Genomic DNA, 22,837 nt, shown 5'->3' on the forward strand with positions numbered 1-22,837 from the left:
GAATTCATGCAATTCCACTAGAATATTGTCACAATAGCATTCTCATGTAAGTAAATTTATTTCTCAATTAAATCTTTGTGAAAACATAAATAGATTGTAACTCAATTAACTAAAAGTATTCACGCTTGCATATGAACCAAGTTTGATTCGTCCCTCATTACATTATATCGAAAAAAAAAGAGTTCTACTTCAATGCTACGTAGAATTAATGTTACGAGCATTAAATGATCTAAATTCACATAATCACAATAAAATAATAATTCAAATCAATCTAGGTCTCTTAGCACTTTAATGCTACGTAATTTTTCCCCCAAAAAAAGAAAAAAGAAAAAAAAACATCCTTTTGACCTTAATCCCAAGTGGCTAATGGTATTTTACCAACATCAAAGACGTGGCGTGGCTCCCAAGTATCTGGAATTTGGAAATCGAGAGAACATAGGTTAACATGTGACTCCGTGACTCCAAGTATTTGAAACGGAATTTTTCAGGGCAATGTGCCCATTTGTCTGTTTCATTACCGTAATCGCCAACTAAAAAAATGTAAAAAACAAGTAGTTGGCGCTTCCAAAAAGTCATCATGCACTTCCGTTAGGGTTAAATAAATCGTGTTCGAATTAACCATCCGAAAATGCATAAAGCAAAATTAGGGAGTGAGTATTTAATTGAACTGAGTACTCTATTCATGAGAAACAGTACATCATAATGCACAGGGAAAAAATGGCGCAAGAACGCGTCCGAATGCGGCGCTTCTTGCTACAAAACGAGGGTAAACATTTCACAGGCTCATCTAATATCTACTCTCAGGCAACTTCTCTATCTTACAAAGACACAACACGACAGTCACAGGAAACGATTTCGAAACTGAAACAACCCAAGAGATCGAGGAAGAAACCACCTAAACAATGTCGTATGATTCCAGGTAATGACAGCAAAACCGGTTTTCTCTGGTCAGTTTCTAACAGAATACACAGGCAGAGATGGGCGGAGATGGTTGTGCTGTGTGGCAACATCTCTGGGGTGTTTGTTTCTCCTACCTAATATGAGAACTCGTGACCTCGAAGCGAGATGTATTTCTTGACCCAGATGGCAATGTCCTCTGCACAAGCCTGGGCCTGAGGTGTCTTGAGAAGCATATCAAGGGTTGCAAATTCATGAACTGCATCTTTATATTCCAGTACAGGTGCATCAACGTTTACCTTCCGAAGTTCCTCTGAGTAAGCAATGGCGCGGTCTCTCATCCAATCATGTTCTGCCACCACCGTAAGGGTCGGAGGCATGAGTTTTAAAGGTGGGCCCCTATCTGGGATTAGGGGATTGGCAGCTGGGTGATCCAAGCTATACTCGTCCTCAGGTAAAAATAGTTTCCATGCTAGTATGCACATTGCCTTGTCATAGAAATAGGAGTTTGCCAGTTTTATCTCAGAATGGGTGGGAACACTTCCAATGAAGAACGGATACATCAGAACCCGAGCAACCACCTTCACAGGGTCCAAAAGCTTGCCCGCCTCTACAGCTTTCCGGGCCACATAGTCTGCAATGTTCGCACCACAGCTCACACCGAGGAGAACACATCTGTTTGTGATATCAGAACAAGTTAGAAATTTCCCATGTAGCTTTCTTCAACAGTATTTTCCACAAGAGGAAAACAAAAACAAACAGAAGAAACTATATTTACGGAATAAGAAAATGCAGTGAACTAAGTTACACTCTTATTTCTAAGGTAAGCAAGCAGCTATTCAGTTTAGACATAACGGAAACAAAACAGTGCAACCACTAATCAACTGGACATGTCATAAAAAAATGAAATGCAAAATGCAGAATGCTGACTGACGTAAAGACAACAGAGTAAATCTTCGAAAACTTACCAACTTATTCATTTAAACTAAGGGAACATGAAAGGAAGACGGTTTCTTTTGTGAAGGGGAATCAGTAAGATAATGAGGTCATACATTGCCCTTCTAAGTTGAAATAAGCACAATTGACCAACCTATTTATCTATTCATACATATGACTCAATTGTCATTAATCGTCGTTCTGACTCAATTGACATTAATCGTCGTTCTCATGGGATGGAAACGAACTAAAAAGCTAAAGCATTGCCACCAGCAACCAGCCTAGACAAGTATTTTAAGTTGGGAAAACTGGTCCCAAGATTTGGCTAACAATATCTCCATCGTGAAACCGATTGGCAATCAAACAAGTAACAAAATCCAGCTACAAGGAACGATAAAATCCAAAGAAATGCCGACAACTTTTATGCAAACCACAATACATCAATACCTACAAACTGAACTAAGAAACTGTAAACTCATATATCATCATCAATCATAACACACTAGGTTAGAAATGCAAGTTCAAAGTGATTAAAACAAGATTATAACCTTGTTGGATCTCCATGGGCAGCTAACCAGGGCTCAACCATCGACGCCCCGAAAGAGTCCACGATATGCCGATGAGAATCGGTCTTCTTAAACTCCGTAACGCCCCCGAGAGCTCCCCTTCCACTTCCCATGGACTTACTACACTCAGCCAAATTGGCCTGCTTCCCAAGCCAATTCAATACCTTCAACCCGTCCTCAAACGCCGCAGGGTACCGATTCTCCGGGGCAAGCCGATAACCAACCGCCAAAACGACGACGTCACACAGCTTCGCGATCCGCCGACAGAATATATCATTGGCCACCGAGTCGTTGCTCCCACTGACCCAACCGCCGCCGTGAAACTGCAACATGACCGGCAATTTTCGACCTGGCCGGGTCGAACTGGCCGGCGAGTAGCCTCTGTACACTCCCACGCCGGCGTTCGCCATCAAGTTCAATCCCTCCATGTCATTGCTACACCCGTAACTGTTCCTCCTCTGATCGCTTTTCGCCAAATTTGATACCGCCGGATTGCCATAGCTGTTGCGTCGAGAAGGGGTGGCCGGTAAATTGTTAAGGCTCTGGCGGGTCGGGTCGTCCCGGTTGGGCTCTCTATTGAGATCGGATCGCTTCGGTAAATTGTTAACCCTAGGCTTGGGAGCGGGTTCGGGTGGGGTGAGGGCGGACTCGGGGAGGAAGATTCGGATCGAGAGAGAAGTGATGGGGTCGATATGGATGTCCTTGGTGGCGACGCCGTCGTCGAATATCGGATTGGGGGCTGCGATGGTTTCTTCGGGTCGGGAGGTGACGCCAAACGGGTTGAACTCGTCGGGTTGGGTTTGGATCCGGTTCTGCAAACGGTGCTTCAAGAGGAACTTGAAGAACACGCTGTAGAGCTTCACAGCTACGCTGGGCATTTCTCTCTGTCTCTCTCTCCTCTCTCTTTCTCTCTCTACAAATTGGGAGATTTGCAGAGACTGGAAAAATGAGAAATGGGGGGGGGGGGGGGGTGGGATTTCTGGGTTGTCAGTGTAAATTCATGGTGGATTAAGGATTGAGATTCAGGGTTTATTAATCTCCCTGTGAAAATCGGATTCACATGGGATTAGGGTTTTTGTAATCTGAGAGAGAGAGCTTGAAATCTGAATTCTGATGGCTTCAATGGCGTGAGAGAGAGAAAGGAGAGAGAGAGAGAGAGAGAGAGAGAGAGAGGAGCGAGAGAGGCAGGTGCGTGAGGGCGGGGCACACATGCAACTTTACGCTGTCTGTTTTGGCTTGTTCAAATTTTTTCATTTTTTATTGCTTTTTATCCAAAATGATTTATAAGGTCGATAACGTCTCATTTTGATTATTGATATAAATCGATTGACGCAGTCTCTGAGTCTGCCCAACTTCAATTATTCGGTTATTTTATGAAAAATTTATATTAAATTGAAGATTGCAACTGAATCTCTCTTCTTGAATATCTGGTTTCTTTAATTTAACGGAAATTTTTTCTACAATAACCAAAATAATTGACAGTGAATAATTTCAAGCATTATACCGATTTTAAATCTTATGTAAGTAATGACAATCTCACGAACCATTTTAGTTAAAAAAACATTTTTTATTTTCTAAATCCTTATGTTTTCCAATTTATTTTTTGAAAGAAGATTTTTTAATTCTAATTTACTTGTCTGAAAACAGAAGAAAAAAATATATTAATTAGCAAGAGCAATTATCGTCTGTTTTTCATCTACGCTTCCAATCTAAATTCGGATATTATTTAAATTGGATTTAAAACCATTTTAAGTCCGATCCGATCTTTGTGCCTAATTTGGTGACAGGTGATGAAGGTGTAGGATTGGTAAAATAGGGTTGTATGCAGGTAATTAAGCAGCGGATTGTGGGCGGGCGGCGGGTCTGCTTCGGGAAGGGGACTGATACAAACATGAAACCAAATTCTTAATCACGTATTAAAAATTAATTAATTAACAAAAGAATTGTACTTTAATGGTTAATAATTCACCTTAATTAATTATAAAATTAATTGTTCACATTAATATTTGTACAGTTCTGCATTAACCAAGCCAATCACACTTATGATTTGTTTTAAGAGAGTTTTAATGAAAAATTCACGATACTGTTCACTTTAACAAAAAATTACATTTTGTCACTAAAAAGTCAATCATGTTACTATTCACTTTACCTTTTATTATGTCTTTATCATTAAAACTCAAAATTTTGAAGTTTTTTCATTAATTTTTCTTTGTTTTTTTTAAAGCAGTTTATTTGTCAATTAGCATTTATTTAATAATTTTGCTGGTTAAACCAATTTTTTTTAATAACTTAAAGTAAAATAAATGAGTTTAATGAAGTCACTAGAAGAATTAAGATCATTAAAAATCTATCTTTATTTATTTTTTGTCTGGCGAACTCGTTTGGAAGTGTTTTCAAATGAAAACGCTTTTGATGATAATGCTTTTGAAACCAACTTTTTGTAAAAATATAAGTGATTTCTGAAAAAAAAACACTTAAATCCTTATACTTCTTGTAGGAAGCACTTCAAATTCTTTCAAAACCCAAACATACTTTCATCAAAAACGTCTTCAGCTATTTCAAAGACACTTTCAAATGAGCCCTTAATATATTAAATTTAATGGTGACTGAGTGCTACAACTTATGAGTAGTGCACTATCTATAAAAACATGATTTGGCATTAGTACTCCAAAATAGTCATCCCATCCTCCTCTTTAATGCATGACTAAAAAAACCGTTATGCAATCCCTTAAAATAAATATTTCAGAGCGCTAATAACAACTCCTCCAGTACATTTTTTATTGCTTTCCGCTTCTAATATCGGAAGAGATTCAAAGTTTGATTCAGTCCATGATTGGTAAAGAGAAAATATTCACAAGTAAACAAATGGATAATCATGGTTGGACCATGAAAAAGAAGAGATAAGGACGGTGTCTCTCTCACATTTCATAATCTACTCTTTTTCCCTCTTTCTGTGCGTCATTTGAAGGGTAAATTTAAGGAAGTTTTAACAAAACACTCCTGATACTGTTCACTTTTAACGAAAATGATATTTTTACTATAAAAAGTTACTCAAGGTACTATTCACTTACAACACCCTTTTGTTATTTTGATTAAAATTCAAAGTTTTCAAATTCTTTTCAGTAATTTTCCTTAAATTCAATGAGTTTTTCAGTTCAAAAGATTGGGTACTTCTGTCAATTTAAAAGTGGTTCCAAACGAATCCTGCATATGAATATAATAATAGGATTATTCTGTCGTTTCCGTTGGTCAATTTGTTTCCAAGTGTATGGTTGGACCAATTACTTTGTCCTCGTCAGCAACAGATAGACCATTAACAATTGGAATCAAACATGAACTATTGTTCAAAGTAGCTGCAAACAAGTTGGCCACATGAGGAAAATTCCCGCCCCCGAGATGTCAACGGTGTTTCAAACCAATCATGCACTGTCACCGCAACATTCCAGGTGCAAGTACATTTCTCTCATAGACCTGGACAAACTCCGGAACTTACGTGGTGCGGGATTATACATTTCACAAAAGCAACAAAGTCTGATGGTGATGAATTAAGGATGATACATACAATACAAGTAATTGAAAAGATTGAGGAGAGCATGTCTATTAAACCAAATCCAAAAATATGTAACTGATATGTCAATTTCAAGCCTTTTTGTTACCTTTAGAACCCCGACGACGAAGGATCAGCTTTGTACTCACCACACCCGCCGAGACCATGCTTGTGTGATGGCAGCAACACCCCCGTTGTTATTCTTCCACACCCAATCCGATATATACAGCCAACCAAAAGGGGGCTAATCGTTTCCAGATTGAGCAGCCGTTCGTGTTCTCTGTGACTTGATCACCGGACAACCCAAATTTTTGCACGTAGGGGAGGAGCCAACAAGAAGACTGATCAAACTTATACAGCAATGTCAGTTTATCATCTGCAAAATAATTTGAACATCGAACTCACTGTAATCACATCACGGGGAATCTCAAACTTGCTAGCCAGAAGTTTTGCCGGAGGCTCCTCTGGGGGAAACAAGCACGGCTTCATTGCTTGTAGCATTCTTTGCCGCAATCTCTTCCAAACGTTTCCAGGTGTTTTGACGTTTCAAACTTTTTACACTCGCTTGTGCTTCATCTTCCTGGAAGTTGAGCAAACATTCCTCAAAAAGCTCAGGGTCAATATCGGAGAAAATCTTACGGACATTTAGTGTCAGGCTCTGTACTGCCTGGTTCCAGTGGTTTCTTGCATTTTTCTCCAATGAAGGGAATATGATTGGCAGTAAGACATGGCGATTCTGTTTGATTAGGTTCGCAATGTGATCATTATTCCATAAGAACAGTGCTCTCTCTGCCACCTGCAAATTAAGCGCCGACAAGATATATGAGAGCGAGAGAACTTAGAGCATAAACTGTATCTCTACAAGGAAAATATCTATTTCTGTTTGTTTCCATTCATTTGAAAATTAAAATACACTTTTTCTTCGAATATTAGGAAAGCTGTAGATCGTTAATAAATGACTTAGCTATGACCAGAAATTTCCTACTGAAGTAGGAGGCAATACTAACTAACCAATTCATTTTTTCTACGGGTTTCAATATTTAATTCTGAAAACTATATAGAACTCCCGAACAGATTAAAATACTGCAAGAAAAGAACTCAAACCAGCAATTTACGATGTAAGGGTTTTAAATTTTGAAATTCCTCAGTTGCATCTTTACGAAGATATGTACCGATAAAGTACATCAAAATATCACTCTCTCCATCGTACAACAATTTCCAGATGGCATTAAAGAACATTGTATGCATAAATTTGAGATGCTTCAACAAAGGACATAAACAACGCAAGCATTCTATAAGGCTCGGTAATTGACCACCCACAAGTTCATATAACTCAATGACATACCGCTATTTCCCATCACTAAGTCTTAGATAACAAAGATTAAAACAGGACTCCACAAAAGAGAGGAAACTAGAAAGTAGAAAACAGATGAAAGGGGTGAATAACCTGAAAATGTGAACTGCTCAAGCAACGACCAATCTGGCGAAACAGCGGTACCATACAGCGCTGAAACTCTGCAGGCTGAGTTGCCTCTAAAACTTCTTCCAGTTCACCCAAGAACATGACCTCCTTAGAACTATTTGTAATAGGCCAATATTTTAGTAAACCACGAATTATTGTATCAGCAAGTTTGCCGTCTTTCTCCACAAATTGAGTAATACAGTATGATAACTGCTGGTGGTACAAGGGTATGCATTTTGGTTTGTGAAGTGGAATAAGCACTCGAACAAGAAAGAGCTTGTGCTCTTCTTTCAGCGGCAGAGCAAAACCGTTTATTATACTTCCCAAAATCTCTAACAGCTCCGCAATCCCATTATGCTTTTCAGTTTCGAAAATAAAATTATAGAAGATGTTGTTGATTGCTTTCCTTATGAACGGGCGGTGCACCATAAATTTCCCATAGATGCGGTGCAGAACCGTTTTCAAGTAATCCCTCTCTCTGTGGTCCTCTGAATCGAAAAGACCTAACAACCTGAGAACAAAAGAGTGATCTATGTACCTCTTAGCCAACTTTGCATCCGTCTCAGGTGATGCCACAAACCTCAGGAAGAATTCATACACAACTTGCAAGTGCGGCCATGCTGGGTCCATCGAGGGCTCTTCCTCTTCTACGTCAAAGGCCTCTAATGCTTTGTTTTCAAGGGGAGGAGAACTGAGTGTTCTAAATAAATTTATGCACACCATCTTTACGATTTCTTGCACGACAATTTCTGGGAATTTCCCATTAGCAGAAGCAATGTAATCCACAAGCTCTACCAATGTCTGTCGCTTGATCTCCTTTTCCTTGATGTTCTTCGTTGGGTCACTGAAGTCAAAGACAACACAACACAAGTTCAACTTTTTTATCAACAAATTCTGCTTCTCTGCATTCGGGACATCTTTGAAACTAGGCAATGCCTCATATGGGGAAGCCAATGAGTTCCCATTAAGCTTCGAATTCACATTTACTCCAAAGTTCGGAGTAGAAGTAGCGCTCGAAAAAGTAGTACTCGAGCTCGCATACTTGTTACTTGATATAGAGTTGCCTCTTGAACTGGCGGAAGCATTTGAATTAGTGTTAGAGGACCCTCCCTCACGATGCTCGGATGACTTGGGCTTCCTCGGGAGCCTATTAAGTATCTGTTTGATCATAACTCAATCGACAAAGGAAACCTCTTCTTTGTGCACTTCACAGCACAATATTATCAAACTACTAGAGCAAACACAGCATCGATGATAGCGGAAAGACAATTCCAATCAGGCCAGAAAACCACAGAAACATAAACCCGAAATCCGGCACAACGAAGAAAGAACCCGATCCTATAAACTTCTCATGCCTTTCCTTGGTAAAGACAGTGACTTCCCCCAGATTAAAAACAAACGCTCCAACCCAACTGGGAAAATCTGCAGCAGAAGTATCAAACCCCCCACAAACGAGAACACAGCTGCATATAAAAATCGATTCGGAGCGAAAATTAAACAGAATTCTAGAAATTTCCAATCTTTAATTAACTAAACAATGCAAAAACAAAATCTTTGCTAAACTTCTAATCTCTGATCCATCAGCCAAAGCCAAAATTCAAACTTTTCTTAGGTAACAGTAAAACCTTGACTTTTTAGCCAGAATCATAACCTATATCAGGAAACCCAGATGTAGATAACCTCAAAACAATCGAATTCGTGTTCTAAGATTAGATAGTTTGACTTATGCAAAAACCCACATAAAAAAATGAAAAGGAAAAAATACTGAAAATTTGCCCCTTTTCGCCAAAATTGACAAGAAATTCAGCTGGATCATGACAGAACAAGATCCGGACATGATCTGAAAAACCCATTTGGCATTCTCCGACAGAGATTAAGATGCACAAATTTGAAAGCCAGAAAGTGGAAAGTTATTGCAGAGCTGGAAAAACATGCAATGAAGGTCAATTTTTGGAGAAAATGATGAATTGTTCGGAGATACTTACAGAGAGAGAAGGTCGGAGCTATTGGTTCTTGTCTTGCTTTTTCGGAGATGGAGAGAAATAGAGAGAAAAAGTGGGTGGGAGGGGTGTTGAAGAACAGCAATCCTTGGCGGCTGTAAGCAGTTGTTTTTGTTGGATGATTTTTCCTTCTAATTTTCAGATGAAAATTGCAATTATTATTATAATGATAATAATAAATAATAATATGGTTTGAGTACAACACAACAATAACCGTGCTTAGAACGTCATTTTACTTGATTCGGTGTGCTGTTTTATTTTTTTTGAGCAAATGTGTCTTGTTTTTTGTTAGCTACAAATACCTTAAATCTTTTGTCAGATTTTCACGTTTTCTAAATTCTTTTTCTACCCATTTCGTATTGAGCTTGCATCATACGGTCTCATCTTTTAATTGGAGTATATGTTGATCTTTTGTCTATATATTCAAACCATCTTAACCATTGCATAGTCTCATTTATAACTCTGTATTTAACTTGCATTATGCTGCGATATCAAATCCGAACAAAAAAAAGTATATCATAGTCAATAGTTTGCACTTCTTTTTAAGTTGAATGGAAAGGGGTTCTTTCCATATTTCTTTCACCTAATTCACCAAGTTCAGGGATCCGGATCATTAAAATTTGATCAAACGGCTAAAATTATTATAACTTTTAAAGTGGACCACTATTGTAATCGTTGAATCAAATTTCAATACTTCAGATCTTCGAACTTGATGAAGTAAATGGAAGGGATCCGGAGAGATCCCTTTCCAAGTTGAATCTTTATATTTATAATATTACGATTGATTGGCAAAACAAACAAAAAAAATTCATTTAAAAATAAGAGTTTTAACGAAAAGTCTACGGTATTGTTCACTTTAATGAAAAATCACATTTTTACACTAAAAAGTCAATCATAGTACTATTTACTTTACTCTTTATTTTGTCCTTATCGTTAAAACTCAAAATTTTCAAATTTTTTTTATTAGTTTTTCTTTGAAAAGTTAGTATTACAATTTATTAATTTATTAATTTGTTTTTAACTTTGATGGGGATTTTCAATTTTAAACCTCAAAAACTGTTCATCCTTGCTTTCTCTCTCTCTCTCTCTTTGATTCACTCCAGACGACAAGAGTCGAGAGGTCCCATTTGACTAAAATAGCCTTCTAAAATCCACCGCAACTTTCGGTTGGAAAGAGTCGTTGGGGAGGAATGTGAAAGGTTGAAATGGTAATTTAGTACTGGCATAGCATTTGGCAAAGCAGAATGAGATGTGTCACTGTGCAGTGTACACTTTAACCGAGCGCCCGGGTCGAGGCTCTTTTGTTCCTCTTTCATGGGCTGGCATTGGGATTAAATGTAAAACGAGAAATTTCGATAGGATTGTCTATTTTTAGCAAGTCATAGTTTATTTATTGAATTCTCGAACATTTTCAGAGAAAAATGGTGTTGTACAAAGGACATGTTAGTAAAACACGTATATTAGAGTTAATTTGCTTCATGATTTACTCTGCATTTAGTTATATACATACAGTTACGGAGTAAAAAATTTCTCCACTTTCACATTACAATCTACAATTCATATTTCTAAATTTCTAAATTCAGATTTCGAATGATTAGTGAGAGTAGTTGATTGTATTTGTATTTCTTTTTTTCCTATGCATTACTTTGCTCATTTCTGAGTAAGTAAATATTCCATATAATATTCAACTTTAAACTAATTTAAACTACAAAAATGAAATTCAAACTCAAGCATATATACAACGTTTATCAATGTAACTACGTCCACAACCGCCATCAGAAGAACTCATTAGTTATCATAATTCATAATTCATATGTGAAGCTCCTTTTTCCTTTTCTTACGCAAGACGCCTTGTCTCGACCGGAGTTAGGACATGCCTTGCACCCAGTAAAGTCGGCAACCATTTTCCTCCACAAATAAAAAGCGAAATGACATGTATAGAAGGGAATGAGAGCCGAATTGTCCAAAGTCCGAGGATCAAATAATCTGAACCACTCATTAAATTTGACGGTCATTAAAACTCATTATGCTGCTTTACACCACACAAATCAATAATTATGATCTCTCCTTCATACAAACCAAGAACCCGGATTACCTAATCTTTAGACTTTGAACAGTAAGATTTCGGAGAGTCCAAACTCGTATAAAAGGGCCAAGGAAAGGACAGAAAACTTAACTTTTGTGCAATCATTCATCATTTACTTGATTAAACAACGACATTTACTCACAATTCCATCATTTCAAAAGAAATAATTACCCTACTAAAAGAATATTAACGTTAAAAAAAAAAAAAAGAAGGTAAAATCCCTATTGTTCCAACAACAATTTCTCACATCTATGCCGTATCAGCAACTTACATTGAGGTCAGATTAATCATAGACATAAAAAAAATCAGACCAACAATCAATCTTGTCAGTTAACCGAAGCATGAAACTCGAAGATCGCTGCACAGGGTAAGGCTAAGTACACGCGCATAAGGCGCCACGTTGTAGTTTTCTAATCATCCATGGACAAAATCACCCCAGGAACGCGCATAAGGCGCCACATTGTAGCTTATAATCGTCTTGGTTCCGAGCCATTGTCAAGCATGTACAACGGCACTGCTAGGAAAATTGGTGTCTTCCAAACAAACGAACTGCGCTGAGTTGGACGGGGGGAAATGTACAAAACATCAAAGAAATGATAGAGGCATGTCAAGTTGTCAACAGTAATTTGGGAAAGTGGAAACAAAACCATCGCAGTGACCAAATAGCTCTTCGACCAATAGGACAGGTTGCTTAAAATTCAGTTTCAGTGCTCCATTAAGGCTGTTTCAGTTTCTGAAAGTGGTGCTGCAAAAAAGAGTCGAACAAATTCTCAGCGGGAAGAAAATATGACAGGAAAAAAATAAAGAATTGTAGTGTAAACGAAGCTACAAAACTATAGCTCGACTAGGTAGCATAAATATATTAATCGCACTGGTACACAAATGTAAATATATTTTGATCTCTCTAATAAAAAAATTTGGCAACAGATGGAGCCAGCTAAGATACAATCATACAAATGATTAATTTTCGACAACTTCATTTCGACTTACAATTTAAAATTAGTGAAGGATGTTCTCACAGGAAACTAAAGACGTGCGTGTGTGTTAGTTGTGATAAAGCCAATCTTGCGTGTATGATATAGGTCATGTGGTGGTTGACCTCAAGGCTATAATGGCTATCCCCAAGGTTTAACGATATAAAGTACAAAACCTAGTGCCTGAACCAGTACAGATGACCATATACTTTGAATGACGAAAGCATTCAATAATAAAATTAATTCATTTACTGATAGCAACGTCTACATATAAAAGACAATATAACAGAACTAGTTGGTGACCAGAAAAACATACCAAGTAAGTCCTCATAATCTGCTAATAGTGAGGAGTCCATTAGCAAAGGAGGTGAGAAAACCTGCTCCTGAGCTTCTTCAAAGTCATAAAATGATCTCTGTGTGTCTGAAACAGCACAGTTTGAACCAGCAGCCGAAAGAAACCCATTTACTTGGTCATAATCATCAAGTGAATCTAAACCATTCAATACTTCAGATAATTCGGCGTACTTGCTCCCCACATTACCATCAGGAGCGCGATTTTCATGAAAGGAAGCCTCCGTCTGAGATGGAAACCTTTTACTCCTTAATGAAGCCCCTTTAGATTCTTGGCCTAGACGAGAAACCCCAGATGGTGAAAGAGGTAAAAAGAAATGCTCAGAGCTTTCATCAGAATGGCTGCCTTGTGATGATTTGGAACTTAAGGAATTCCGTGACAAAGCAGCTTCTCTAACAGATCTCTTTAGATTCTGAACATAATAATTGTCACCATCTGCATAACATGAAACTAAAAATCACAATCATCCACACAAAGCTGTTCAACCACCAATAATCCGCGTATAAAATGAAATGCCTTAAGCAAGCGGACACGCTTATAACACAATGAGAACTGGAGGAGCCAGGCACAGATAACTGACCTTGTTGTAGATTATCTATGTGATTACTTGAAAGAGGCTGCTCCACAGACTTCCTTTCAGGAAAGTTCTCTATTTGGTTTGATTGAGCAACTGAAGTAGGGCGCTTATGCATATTTCCACCTTTCCCAGAAGAATTAGGAGTCAAGTTAAACAACTGTGGTAGCTTTAAAGCAGGGCTGGATGACACCTTTTCGAGCTGAAAGGTAGACAATTTTGAAGTCACCTCAGCCACATCATCAGTGTTACTTTCCTGAATTTTCCAACAGGAACAAAGACAAGTTAAATCAATTCTACACTGCAATAATTCAAGTCTAGACACTTAGTAGGTATAAGGTTTGCAAGAAATAGGTTCAAAATTACCAATGTCCTTCCACTACTCTGTGCTTGAATAGGTGAAGTTGATTGACCAGGTTGTTTGATCATCGGAGGCAGACTAGATGAAATGCTATCTACTTTATCTGTACATTCTGATATTGACTTTTGTATTGCCGGAGCAACTTCCTTCAGTTGGTTAATGAGAACCTACAGAAATTATGAATTGGAATCTCAGCATAGCATCAGGTAATCATAGTCATGAGTTGTGACAAATAAATTATGCACAAGGGATGAAGGGGACTAAAGAAAGGCATATGGACAAATAAATATGCACTTCCACATGTTACAACACCTTCCTACCAACGGAAGCTCAACTTGAAATACTTCATGAAGGAAAATATCAAAGTACTAATAGATCCTTGTAAACAATAGACAACTCAAATAACACATATATTAAGGGATGGCTCAAAAAGCATTTGAAGAAAATAACAACCAGTTGATTCTAATGCAAATTCCAAAAGTTCAAACTATATAAGCTGACTCCACTATCAGAAAAACAGATAATTATTGCCAGATTTCAAGACTCGAATGCATAATATCATTTAAAGTTTAAGCTTGGTTGCATTGACCACCAAATACAGTCACATTGGGGATACCTCACATATCGGTTCCTTCATCTTATAACTTCATATGTAATAACCAATAACCAGTACTTTTAGCTAAAGCGTAAGCATTACCTGAAAGCTAACCAAGTGTTGCTGATGTTCAGCAAGAGTTGCAGCTAAAGACTCTGTATGACCACTTGAACTGCCATCATGTGCACTTCTTAAAATTTCTGGACCCTCTCCCTCGTTAACCTTTGCCTACAAATTAAGATTGAATAACACCCATTCACTACGTTTTTCTAAACTGGTATTCAACATCTGCATGAACATATACAATGTAGCATACCATGTGCAGCGATTGTTTATGAACACGCTGCAAAGCATGCGTCCAACGCCTGATAATTTCTGCCACGTCAACGGTTGGGTGGACTCTTCCACTTCTTTCATCTGCTCGATGAAGTGCTTCATCGTTTACTTGTGAATGGGATGAATCTGCTCCATCATTTTGTTCCTTGCCATCCACATGTGTTGGAGTAAAGTCACCAGACTGGACAGATAAGACATCTCCATAAGGAACCTGAGAACTCTGATCCATAGCTGCAAGCAAAGACGATCCAGAGATGCGGTACCTAGAAAGCATTGAATAAATGTAAGTAGGTGAAGGGTTTCAAGTGATGTTAAAATGATTTTTAATGGTAGATTACCTATGCTCCCTGTGAGCTATTAAATCCTCAATAGGCCCTGAAGCAAGAACTTCATGTTGACCTATACATAATGGAGATTTAAATGAGTTCATCAAACTGGGTACATATCTAATCAGATATTAAATAGCTACTACATAAACATATAAGGTGCGATCACATGACATTATTTGATAATACGTAGAAACCTAAGAAATTTATATAGGACCACGAAAGTTTGTACTCACTTTTACGGGCTAATATTGACTCCCACAAACGAGTAGCTTTTGATACTAAATGGGAATTCTGACTCGAACTAGAAACAAGGTCATCCCAGTGTTCCCCTTCCAACTTCACTTTGTTCCTAAGGTCATGTAATTTTTCCAGTTCTTGCTGTAAATAAGCCTGAGATTCATGCAAAGACAAACATAAGAATACAAATTGTATCGTTGTAGCTGAATTGCAAGATTTTTCAAATAAGCTTCTACCAAAATAAGTTAATCTTTGGAATGTGACTTGTTACCCTTATACCTCTTCAGCACAAAGACCACGAAACTCTGCAGTCATTTCATGAGCCAAATTCGACCACATGGCCTGTCTCTGTACTGCTGTTTCCGCATTCTTAAGAAATCTTCTTCGTTCAAGTGCTATTCTAGCCTGTTTAAGATCAAATAATTGCTACTGAATAAGCATGTCAAAGACGAAAACTCTACAGAAAAATGCACACATGCATTTAACCCTGAAAACTCAATTAAGAGTTTTACAGAAAGAGAAAAATGCAGATGTGCATTCAACCCTGAAAACTCCACAGAAACACTTGAATAAGCATGTCAAAGACGAAAACTCCACAGAAAAATGCAGATATGCATTCAACACTGAAAACTCATTCAAGAGTTATACAGAAAGAGAATGACTTTTTATGTTTGTGAAACACTTCCATGCTATACTAAGATGCAAAACCAACATGAACATACCCATAGCTAAGCATATCAATAATTTGGGAACAACAATTTCAAGTTGTCATCGGAAATTTAAATTATGCATGCTTCAACATTATACATGTAGTTCAAGCCTACCTTCGTGACAGGAAGTAAAGTGGCTGCGTGTGAAAAAGCTACATCGGTCAGTGATGCAGGAAGTGGGTTAGAAGCTACATCAGCTGCAAATGTTCTCCTATGAACCTCTCGCAAAGCATGCAAAGAAAGTTGCCACAGAAGTTCCACAAACCTGCAATCAAAAAATGAAGCTTATGAATTAAGGACCCAAACCCATAAAATTGTTGCGCAGAAGTAAGACACGGTTATTTTAACTAAGAAGAACCACCACAACATTTGAAGAGAAAGCATTAATTCCTATATCATCAAATGGTTGATTTGGGGGCAAACAAGTTCACTGTCACATATAACTACATGTTCCTTGCATTCATTTCATAATTATTTCTCACTCTAATGCAAAATGGCTGGCCAAGTGAGCCCATCAAAACTACGAACCTCAGTCAAATTAAGAAGCAAACTGTTAGTAAATGTGAATTTCGGGTTTCTGTCAATTTTCTCGCCAAGCAAGCCCAACTCCACCTCAGAAATGCACATAACAAATGTAAAAAACTCATAAAAACCATGGCAGGAGTAGCATCATCAACCGACCTGGGTCCACAACATGTAGCGAGTGATGAAACCCTCGAATTGCTCCTCGGAAGCGCCCCTTGCGATTCGAGCTCGCTAATTATCCCTTGCACAACCTGATCACCAACAAGAAGTCATCCCATTTCATCCAAATTTTCAAACTTTAAAAGAATATCAAACCAGAAGCAACAAGGAAAGTGGAATCCTTGAATTTACCTTTCTAAAATCCCGCGATTGCGCGGAATCGAAGATTGGCCAGACCTTATCGAAATCCTGAAGATCTCAAATCGTCAGGAACGTGATCCATAGCAGAAGATAGTGTAACAAAGATTCAAACACATATACATACACAGAAGTGAAATTCAAACATACACACACACACACACACACACACACACACACACACACACACACACACACACAGTGAATATAGACGAAGGAAACGAAATCGAGGGATTGTACTACCTTGGCGGATTGAATTGGGCCTCTGAGAGAAGAGAGGATGAAGTAGAGGAGCTGTTCGCCCAATTTAGGGTTGGAGTGGCGGAAGAACCCGACCCGAGGAGTGGCATTGGAGCCTCCGAGCCCGATAATCGCCGGATCCAACCCTAACAGCAAACAGTTAGTGTACATTGCACTCTCTAGCTCTATCTCTCTCTCCTTCTCTCTGTCCATTGTCATCACCAACCTCCCTCTCCCTCTCCCTCTCTCTCTCCCCTGTTTCTCGCTCTTCTGCTCCGTTCTGAATTCGGTTCAATATTTTTGGGGTATTTTTTGGGTTTTCTTGAAATGCAGGTCCCTGAGGGAGTTATCAGATTTTGAATAAGTTGGGGTTATTTTGAAAATAGGGAAATGTGGAGGGACCTGCGTTTAAAAATTCAATTTTTTTTTAATTTTTTTAATATTTTTGTTGGAGGGTATTTGTGCTTTATTTGATGCCGTTTTGAAGATTTTGAAAGGTGCTGACGTGGGCTAATGATATAGTATTGCCGGCCAGCTCCGAAAGCGTTAGGTGTCGTCACGTCTTGTAGTTTGTTGAGGATCTGTTTTACGGTGGTCCAATGGACCATTTGTGTGATTCAGTTGTCAAGACGAATTTTAGGTTCATATTCACACGTCACGTCTTAAATTCAATTTATAGCGTTTTGCGAGAATTAACTCATGTTGCCTTTTAACTTGTCCATATAGTTTAGTTTTGTGTTCAATGGAGTCAAATGTACATTGAGTTGATTGACTATCGTATAACGACGAGATATACAATTTCTTTTTGTTTTTACGACTGTTTGGCTTTCTAGCGGTAGAAATCGAACCAAGTCGCGTAGTAAAATTTGGATAAGTATGTTTAGACGTTTTTTGGCCAGTTTCAGGCCCATCTCTAGTTAATAACACTGAACCACACTATGTGATCCTTTGGAGTGACTTAGATTTGTAATTTTGCTTAGCTTGGGTGCCAGCTAACCACTAAATAAGTGATAGCTTCATTGGAGACAAATGAATGAGTAAACATAAAGGTTTATATAAGAAAAGAGTAGGTTTGGTGAGCAATAGACTGTTTGGGGGTGGGGCGGATGCAGCCATTTTATATTAATTATTTTAGAATACTTTTCTAACGAGAGTTTATCTAGAGTTTCAAATTTAATGATGACAACTAAACACAAGGATTGCGCTTGTTGTGAAACTTGACCCAACACCTTAAGACACGAGCTGACAGCAGCTATGAATCATCTGTGTCCGCATTCCCCAAGGCATCCCTCTCTTTCAAGAAGGCAGATTGTCTTCCCTCCTATTTGGATGCCATTCTCATCCTCTCCTATTTTATGCGGTCACGGTTAAGTCATATTAACATTTTATATTTCTTATTTTTATAGAGATAATAAGACAAAAAACAATATGAACATAAAATGTTGACATGACTTAAACGTGACTGCACAAATAAGAGAAGATAAGAAGGGCACTTAAACAGGAGGGCAGACAATCTGCCTCCCTCTTTCAAAGTGTAGTGAATAGTGATTCAATTCCAAAGTTTTAGTTGATTAGATAGTTGATTAGAAATCTTTTTGCTTTATCCAGCAAAATGATGATGCCTAAAGCAGGCCACCCAAATTTGAACATGCTTGTGCGGCTAAAATACAATCTTTATCACATTCATCCCAAAGCCCACCACCAAAGGCAAATTGGCTTTGTATAAAAGCAATTTTCAAGAGCCTTTGTATTTTTTTCTTTCTTTAAAAAGGGGATAATTGATGGCAAACCATGGTTATTCACCTTTTGAAGTTTCGAGGGTTGGGAAGACTCACAGAGGTATTTCAGCCTCCTCCTAGCCACAAGTCTGACATCCACATCAGCAACGGATTTTGAACCCGAGACCTCTAGTTTTTAGTTTGAAGGAAGTCTCGCAATCCGTCCTTTACCACTGGACCACCATCTCATGGTTGAAACTTTGTATTATTTTGATATAGGATATTAGGAGTGGGGAATTCAGTATGAAGTCCAATATCTTAGGGGATAGAGAATGCGTTTTAGATTCAAAACTCTCTCTTCCCTAAATTATAGTGGATAGGGTTTTGGGTTTCCACCCATGTTTTACGGATTCAAAACTTCCCTTCTCTAAAATTATTGTAATATTTTGGAACATTTCCACTCCCCTTAATAATAATATTTTTTTTTATGAAAAAAAAAAAAAAAAAAAAAAAAAAGAGGAGAAGGGAATTCAAACTATGCCAAACACTAACATAATTTGATGTGAAATCGAGGGATCAAATTTGTTTTCAATGGAGTTAGACCTGAAACTTTTGACTTATAAGTAAAGAAGAATACTTTTAATAACGAATATTATTAAATTGTAGCACTAATGACTAAAAAGTTTGAGTTTCAATCTATATCATGGTTTATAAAAAAAAACGTATCTGTTCTAACCAATATGATTGCGTCTGCATTTGTTCCAAAATGCATTTTATGTCCACAGGCGGCCACAGCCTTTTGTTTTTTTGGTCCAATCCACAAGCTACAGCCTATGTGGTCTCCCTTTTTTAGTTTCTTCTTTGAAGCCCACATTCAAATCAGTTGGCACCCAAATTGTAGCCCAATATCAATGTGGGGGTTTTGCCCACAAAATGTTGCATTGTAAATTCAAAATTACTGCAGTAAAAATTTGGAAAACTTTCACATGTGCAAAATTATCAAATAATATAATATGTTATATTAAGTTAGATTGGATTATCGAATCGAATCAGCCTTGATTATTATTCGAATAGTTAGATTGAAAATTACGATCCATTTCCTATTAATTAATTGAATTTAAATTGAGTTCGGGTCAAAATTCGATTCACTGCTAGGTTTACTAATACCTCATTTTTTTTCTTTCCTAAGTTTTTTTTGTTTTTGTTTTTGAACAAATAAAATTATACACTAAGCGGGTAAGGGAGTAGGCTAAGCCTTATAATAGGCTAGCCATAATAATATAATTCAAATTTGTGATAGTCGAACCTAAAACATCTTACTTATCACTATAAGCAAAAATGAAGACTATTAGAGTATGCCATACGTATAAAATACGACTCACGCAGCGAACGGCGAATCCCCTATACAAATAAAAGAATAGAATCGTATAACTTAATCGGATCCTCTGATTCTTTTTCTGTTGGTGTGGGATTTCACGGAGTCTCGCTGATGATCGTTGATACTTCTTCTCACACACCCTTGAAAAGAAGGAAGTTCAGAAGCATTGATCCCATGGAGGCCGAAGAAGCTCAGGTTTTTTTTTTTAACCCCAAAAGTCCCAAACTTTCACTCACTCGCATTCGTATTTTCTTGATTTCAGTTTCTGGGTATTTGTTCTTGCTGCTGGGTCGATCTGGGTATTCTGTGTAATCGATTTTTTTTGGGTTTAAATTGTTGATTAGTGATTGTTAGCTGTTTCGAAGTTGTGGGTTGGTGCCCCAATTAGATAAAGATTTACAGGATTTTGCATAATCTTTAAGAACTTATCTAATTGTGGGAATAATTACTTCTTATCAAGAGATTGAATTTCTTGAAAAAGGATAACTTGAGTTTATGTGGAGCAAAAATGTGGAAGATTTTGCAGTTTTGTGGGAATAATTACTTCTTATCAAGAGATTGAATTTCTTGAAAAAGGATAACTTGAGATTATGTGCAGCAAAAATGTGGAAGATTTTGCAGTTTTGGATTCTAAGAACAGTTTTACTGTTTTGCGTGGTTCTACTTCATGTTTTCGATGAATTCGTTGTTTGGTAGCATTGTAACTACGATATCCAAATTACATGTTGTAGTAAGAGGTTGGTGCAAATTATTGCTATTCTTGTCGTGGATGAGGATATGAAATGCCGCTTTTCGAATTGAGATCATTCTGTATTCCAGATTAGATTGTTCCTGCTATATCTTATATCACATATACTTTTTCCTTTTTTGATTTGTTGGGGTGAATTCAGGCCAAGCTCACAGCAGCAAAAGAAAAGTTCGGGAGAGAAATCCACGTTTTTGAAACAACATCAGCATCTTCTTCTTCACAAAGTGAAGAGTCTAATACTGGCATGAAGCAATTCAACTAATATGCCCCATATTTTTTTCCAAAGCAAGTGCATTTAGACGCCTGATAGAATTTTACTTTGTGTCATTTTTTTTGTTTTGCAGAGGAGACAGAGGATTTCTATGAGTTCACTGCAGAAGATTATTATCGGGTTTTGAATGCAAAAAAAGAAGGTAATTGACAGAAACTGTATCATCTGTAATTGTAGGGGAAATATAAAACCTTTTGCATGCTTTTTAAGCTACATAATCTGCTTGTAAATCTTATAGCAAGTATATATGAATGGGAAGCACGTCTTGTATTCGCACAAACTAAAAAACATGCACGCATGTATTTGTACACATTGTATTTATACTGACTATATGTTGTCGATACAATATAAACAGATAAGACTCTTAAAACACGAAAGTTAAGAGAGGCAGAGAAGGCTGCCCGCAGGTCAAGGATAACAAAGGTGGTTGCTATGGCCCTTTTTCTGACTTTCTTTTCCTTGTTGTAGTGATTGGTTGTAGTTGTTATTTGTATATGATCATCTCCTTCCATTATCATCAGATAGAGACCGTGATCAGGGTTTGATTTTAATTAGTCGTATGGTTGCTTTTGCCCATTTATTAAGTTCTTGTGCTCATGTATGCAGACGGTGATTAGGGTTCGATTTCCTGATAATCACACATTGGAGGCCACTTTTAACCCATCAGAAACAGTTCAGAGCTTGGTTGATCTCCTCGTCAAAGTGGTTGCTCGACCAGAATTACCATTCTATATATGTATGCAAATACGAGTCAAAATATTGCGTTTTCCAATTTTGATTTCGGAGTAGAGTCTAACATTTACTTGTGCAGATACCACTCCTCCGAAGAAGCAGATAAAAGACACGTCACAGGATTTTCACACTGCTGGATTTGTTCCCGGTGCAATTGTGTACTTTTCATATGACACACCGAAAGGTTGGCACGTTTTCTATGATACGTTTCTTTGGATTGTAAATAACAACGTTTGATGCTAAGTGATTAAGTATTCCTATTTCATGTCCAGCGGATGATGCCGCAGATGCGGTGTCAGGTCCCTTTCTTCAGGAAGAGGTCATGTCTTTGAAAGGTTTGGAACTCACCAAGAAGCATGTAGAGCCGCCTGTTCAGTCTGCACCAGAAACCACATCGGAGGCACCACCCCCTGTTGTCCAAGAGAAGAAGCCCGAGGGGAAGAAACCTGCTAAGCCGAAGTGGCTGAAAATGTGACATGAATCGCGTTAGTAACTTCGCAGGTGCACCCTGTTAATCATCACATGTTCTGTGAATCTTCGGGCGCAACTTGTTATCTCTAAGATTGTTAGGAGTTTCAAGAGATACTTTTGTTCTTTGCTAAGATAATTTGTATTTTCTAGAACAAAACAATGTATGAATTTTAGCATCATGTTTGGATGTAACAATACCAAAATTACATTTGGATGTGCCAAATCCTTTCCGGTGAGAGCGCCGGATGGAAAATGGATACCACAAATAACAACCCCGTATTGCCTCAACCTTGTAAGCTTAAATACAATACAAATATCCTCAACCGATCTTCCTTGAAGTCCTGCAACCTCAGAACAAGGATCTCAACTTTCTCGGTTTAGACACTGCTGTACGAGCTCTTGATGCTCAAACCAATTCTAATAAGTGACATAAAT

At 37.8% G+C, this 22,837-nt stretch overlaps 4 protein-coding genes across 6 annotated transcripts; 1 reads left to right on the plus strand and 3 right to left on the minus strand.

The window, feature by feature from the left end:
• Window positions 1-635: 635 nt before the first annotated feature.
• On the minus strand, window positions 636-3,592 carry LOC137707967 (probable carboxylesterase 11). The gene is made up of 2 exons (XM_068446922.1): window positions 2,382-3,592; window positions 636-1,572 (listed from the first exon to the last, which is right to left on the minus strand). The coding sequence occupies exons 1-2, from the start codon at window positions 3,275-3,277 to the stop codon at window positions 1,035-1,037; spliced, it is 1,434 nt and encodes a 477-aa protein (XP_068303023.1). The 5' UTR covers window positions 3,278-3,592; the 3' UTR covers window positions 636-1,034.
• A 2,180-nt stretch (window positions 3,593-5,772) lies between these two features.
• LOC137708442 (serine/threonine protein phosphatase 2A 57 kDa regulatory subunit B' theta isoform-like) lies at window positions 5,773-9,586 on the minus strand. The gene is made up of 3 exons (XM_068447524.1): window positions 9,394-9,586; window positions 7,394-8,871; window positions 5,773-6,742 (listed from the first exon to the last, which is right to left on the minus strand). The coding sequence occupies exons 2-3, from the start codon at window positions 8,576-8,578 to the stop codon at window positions 6,383-6,385; spliced, it is 1,545 nt and encodes a 514-aa protein (XP_068303625.1). The 5' UTR covers window positions 8,579-8,871; window positions 9,394-9,586; the 3' UTR covers window positions 5,773-6,382.
• A 1,803-nt stretch (window positions 9,587-11,389) lies between these two features.
• LOC137708214 (AUGMIN subunit 6-like) lies at window positions 11,390-17,392 on the minus strand. 2 transcript variants are annotated; one of them, XM_068447236.1, is made up of 13 exons: window positions 17,088-17,392; window positions 16,839-16,895; window positions 16,644-16,738; window positions 16,077-16,227; window positions 15,532-15,657; window positions 15,249-15,405; window positions 15,025-15,085; window positions 14,667-14,949; window positions 14,453-14,578; window positions 13,761-13,922; window positions 13,401-13,650; window positions 12,785-13,270; window positions 11,390-12,239 (listed from the first exon to the last, which is right to left on the minus strand). In XM_068447236.1, exons 1-13 carry the CDS (start codon window positions 17,301-17,303, stop codon window positions 12,199-12,201), a joined length of 2,211 nt encoding a protein of 736 aa, XP_068303337.1. In that variant the 5' UTR covers window positions 17,304-17,392; the 3' UTR covers window positions 11,390-12,198. The 2 variants fall into 2 exon arrangements, with proteins under 2 accessions (XP_068303337.1, XP_068303338.1); XM_068447237.1 differs by having other exon boundaries at window positions 11,392-12,239; window positions 12,785-13,255.
• A 2,816-nt stretch (window positions 17,393-20,208) lies between these two features.
• Window positions 20,209-22,686, plus strand: LOC137749322 (plant UBX domain-containing protein 1-like). 2 transcript variants are annotated; one of them, XM_068489418.1, is made up of 7 exons: window positions 20,209-20,375; window positions 21,071-21,152; window positions 21,273-21,341; window positions 21,555-21,622; window positions 21,806-21,935; window positions 22,011-22,115; window positions 22,204-22,686. In XM_068489418.1, exons 1-7 carry the CDS (start codon window positions 20,292-20,294, stop codon window positions 22,404-22,406), a joined length of 741 nt encoding a protein of 246 aa, XP_068345519.1. In that variant the 5' UTR covers window positions 20,209-20,291; the 3' UTR covers window positions 22,407-22,686. The 2 variants fall into 2 exon arrangements, with proteins under 2 accessions (XP_068345519.1, XP_068345518.1); XM_068489417.1 differs by having other exon boundaries at window positions 20,210-20,375; window positions 21,071-21,170.
• The last annotated feature ends 151 nt before the right edge of the window (window positions 22,687-22,837 follow it).

This window comes from Pyrus communis, chromosome 11, assembly GCF_963583255.1.
Source record: "Pyrus communis chromosome 11, drPyrComm1.1, whole genome shotgun sequence".
Classification (NCBI taxonomy): Eukaryota; Viridiplantae; Streptophyta; class Magnoliopsida; order Rosales; family Rosaceae; genus Pyrus; species Pyrus communis.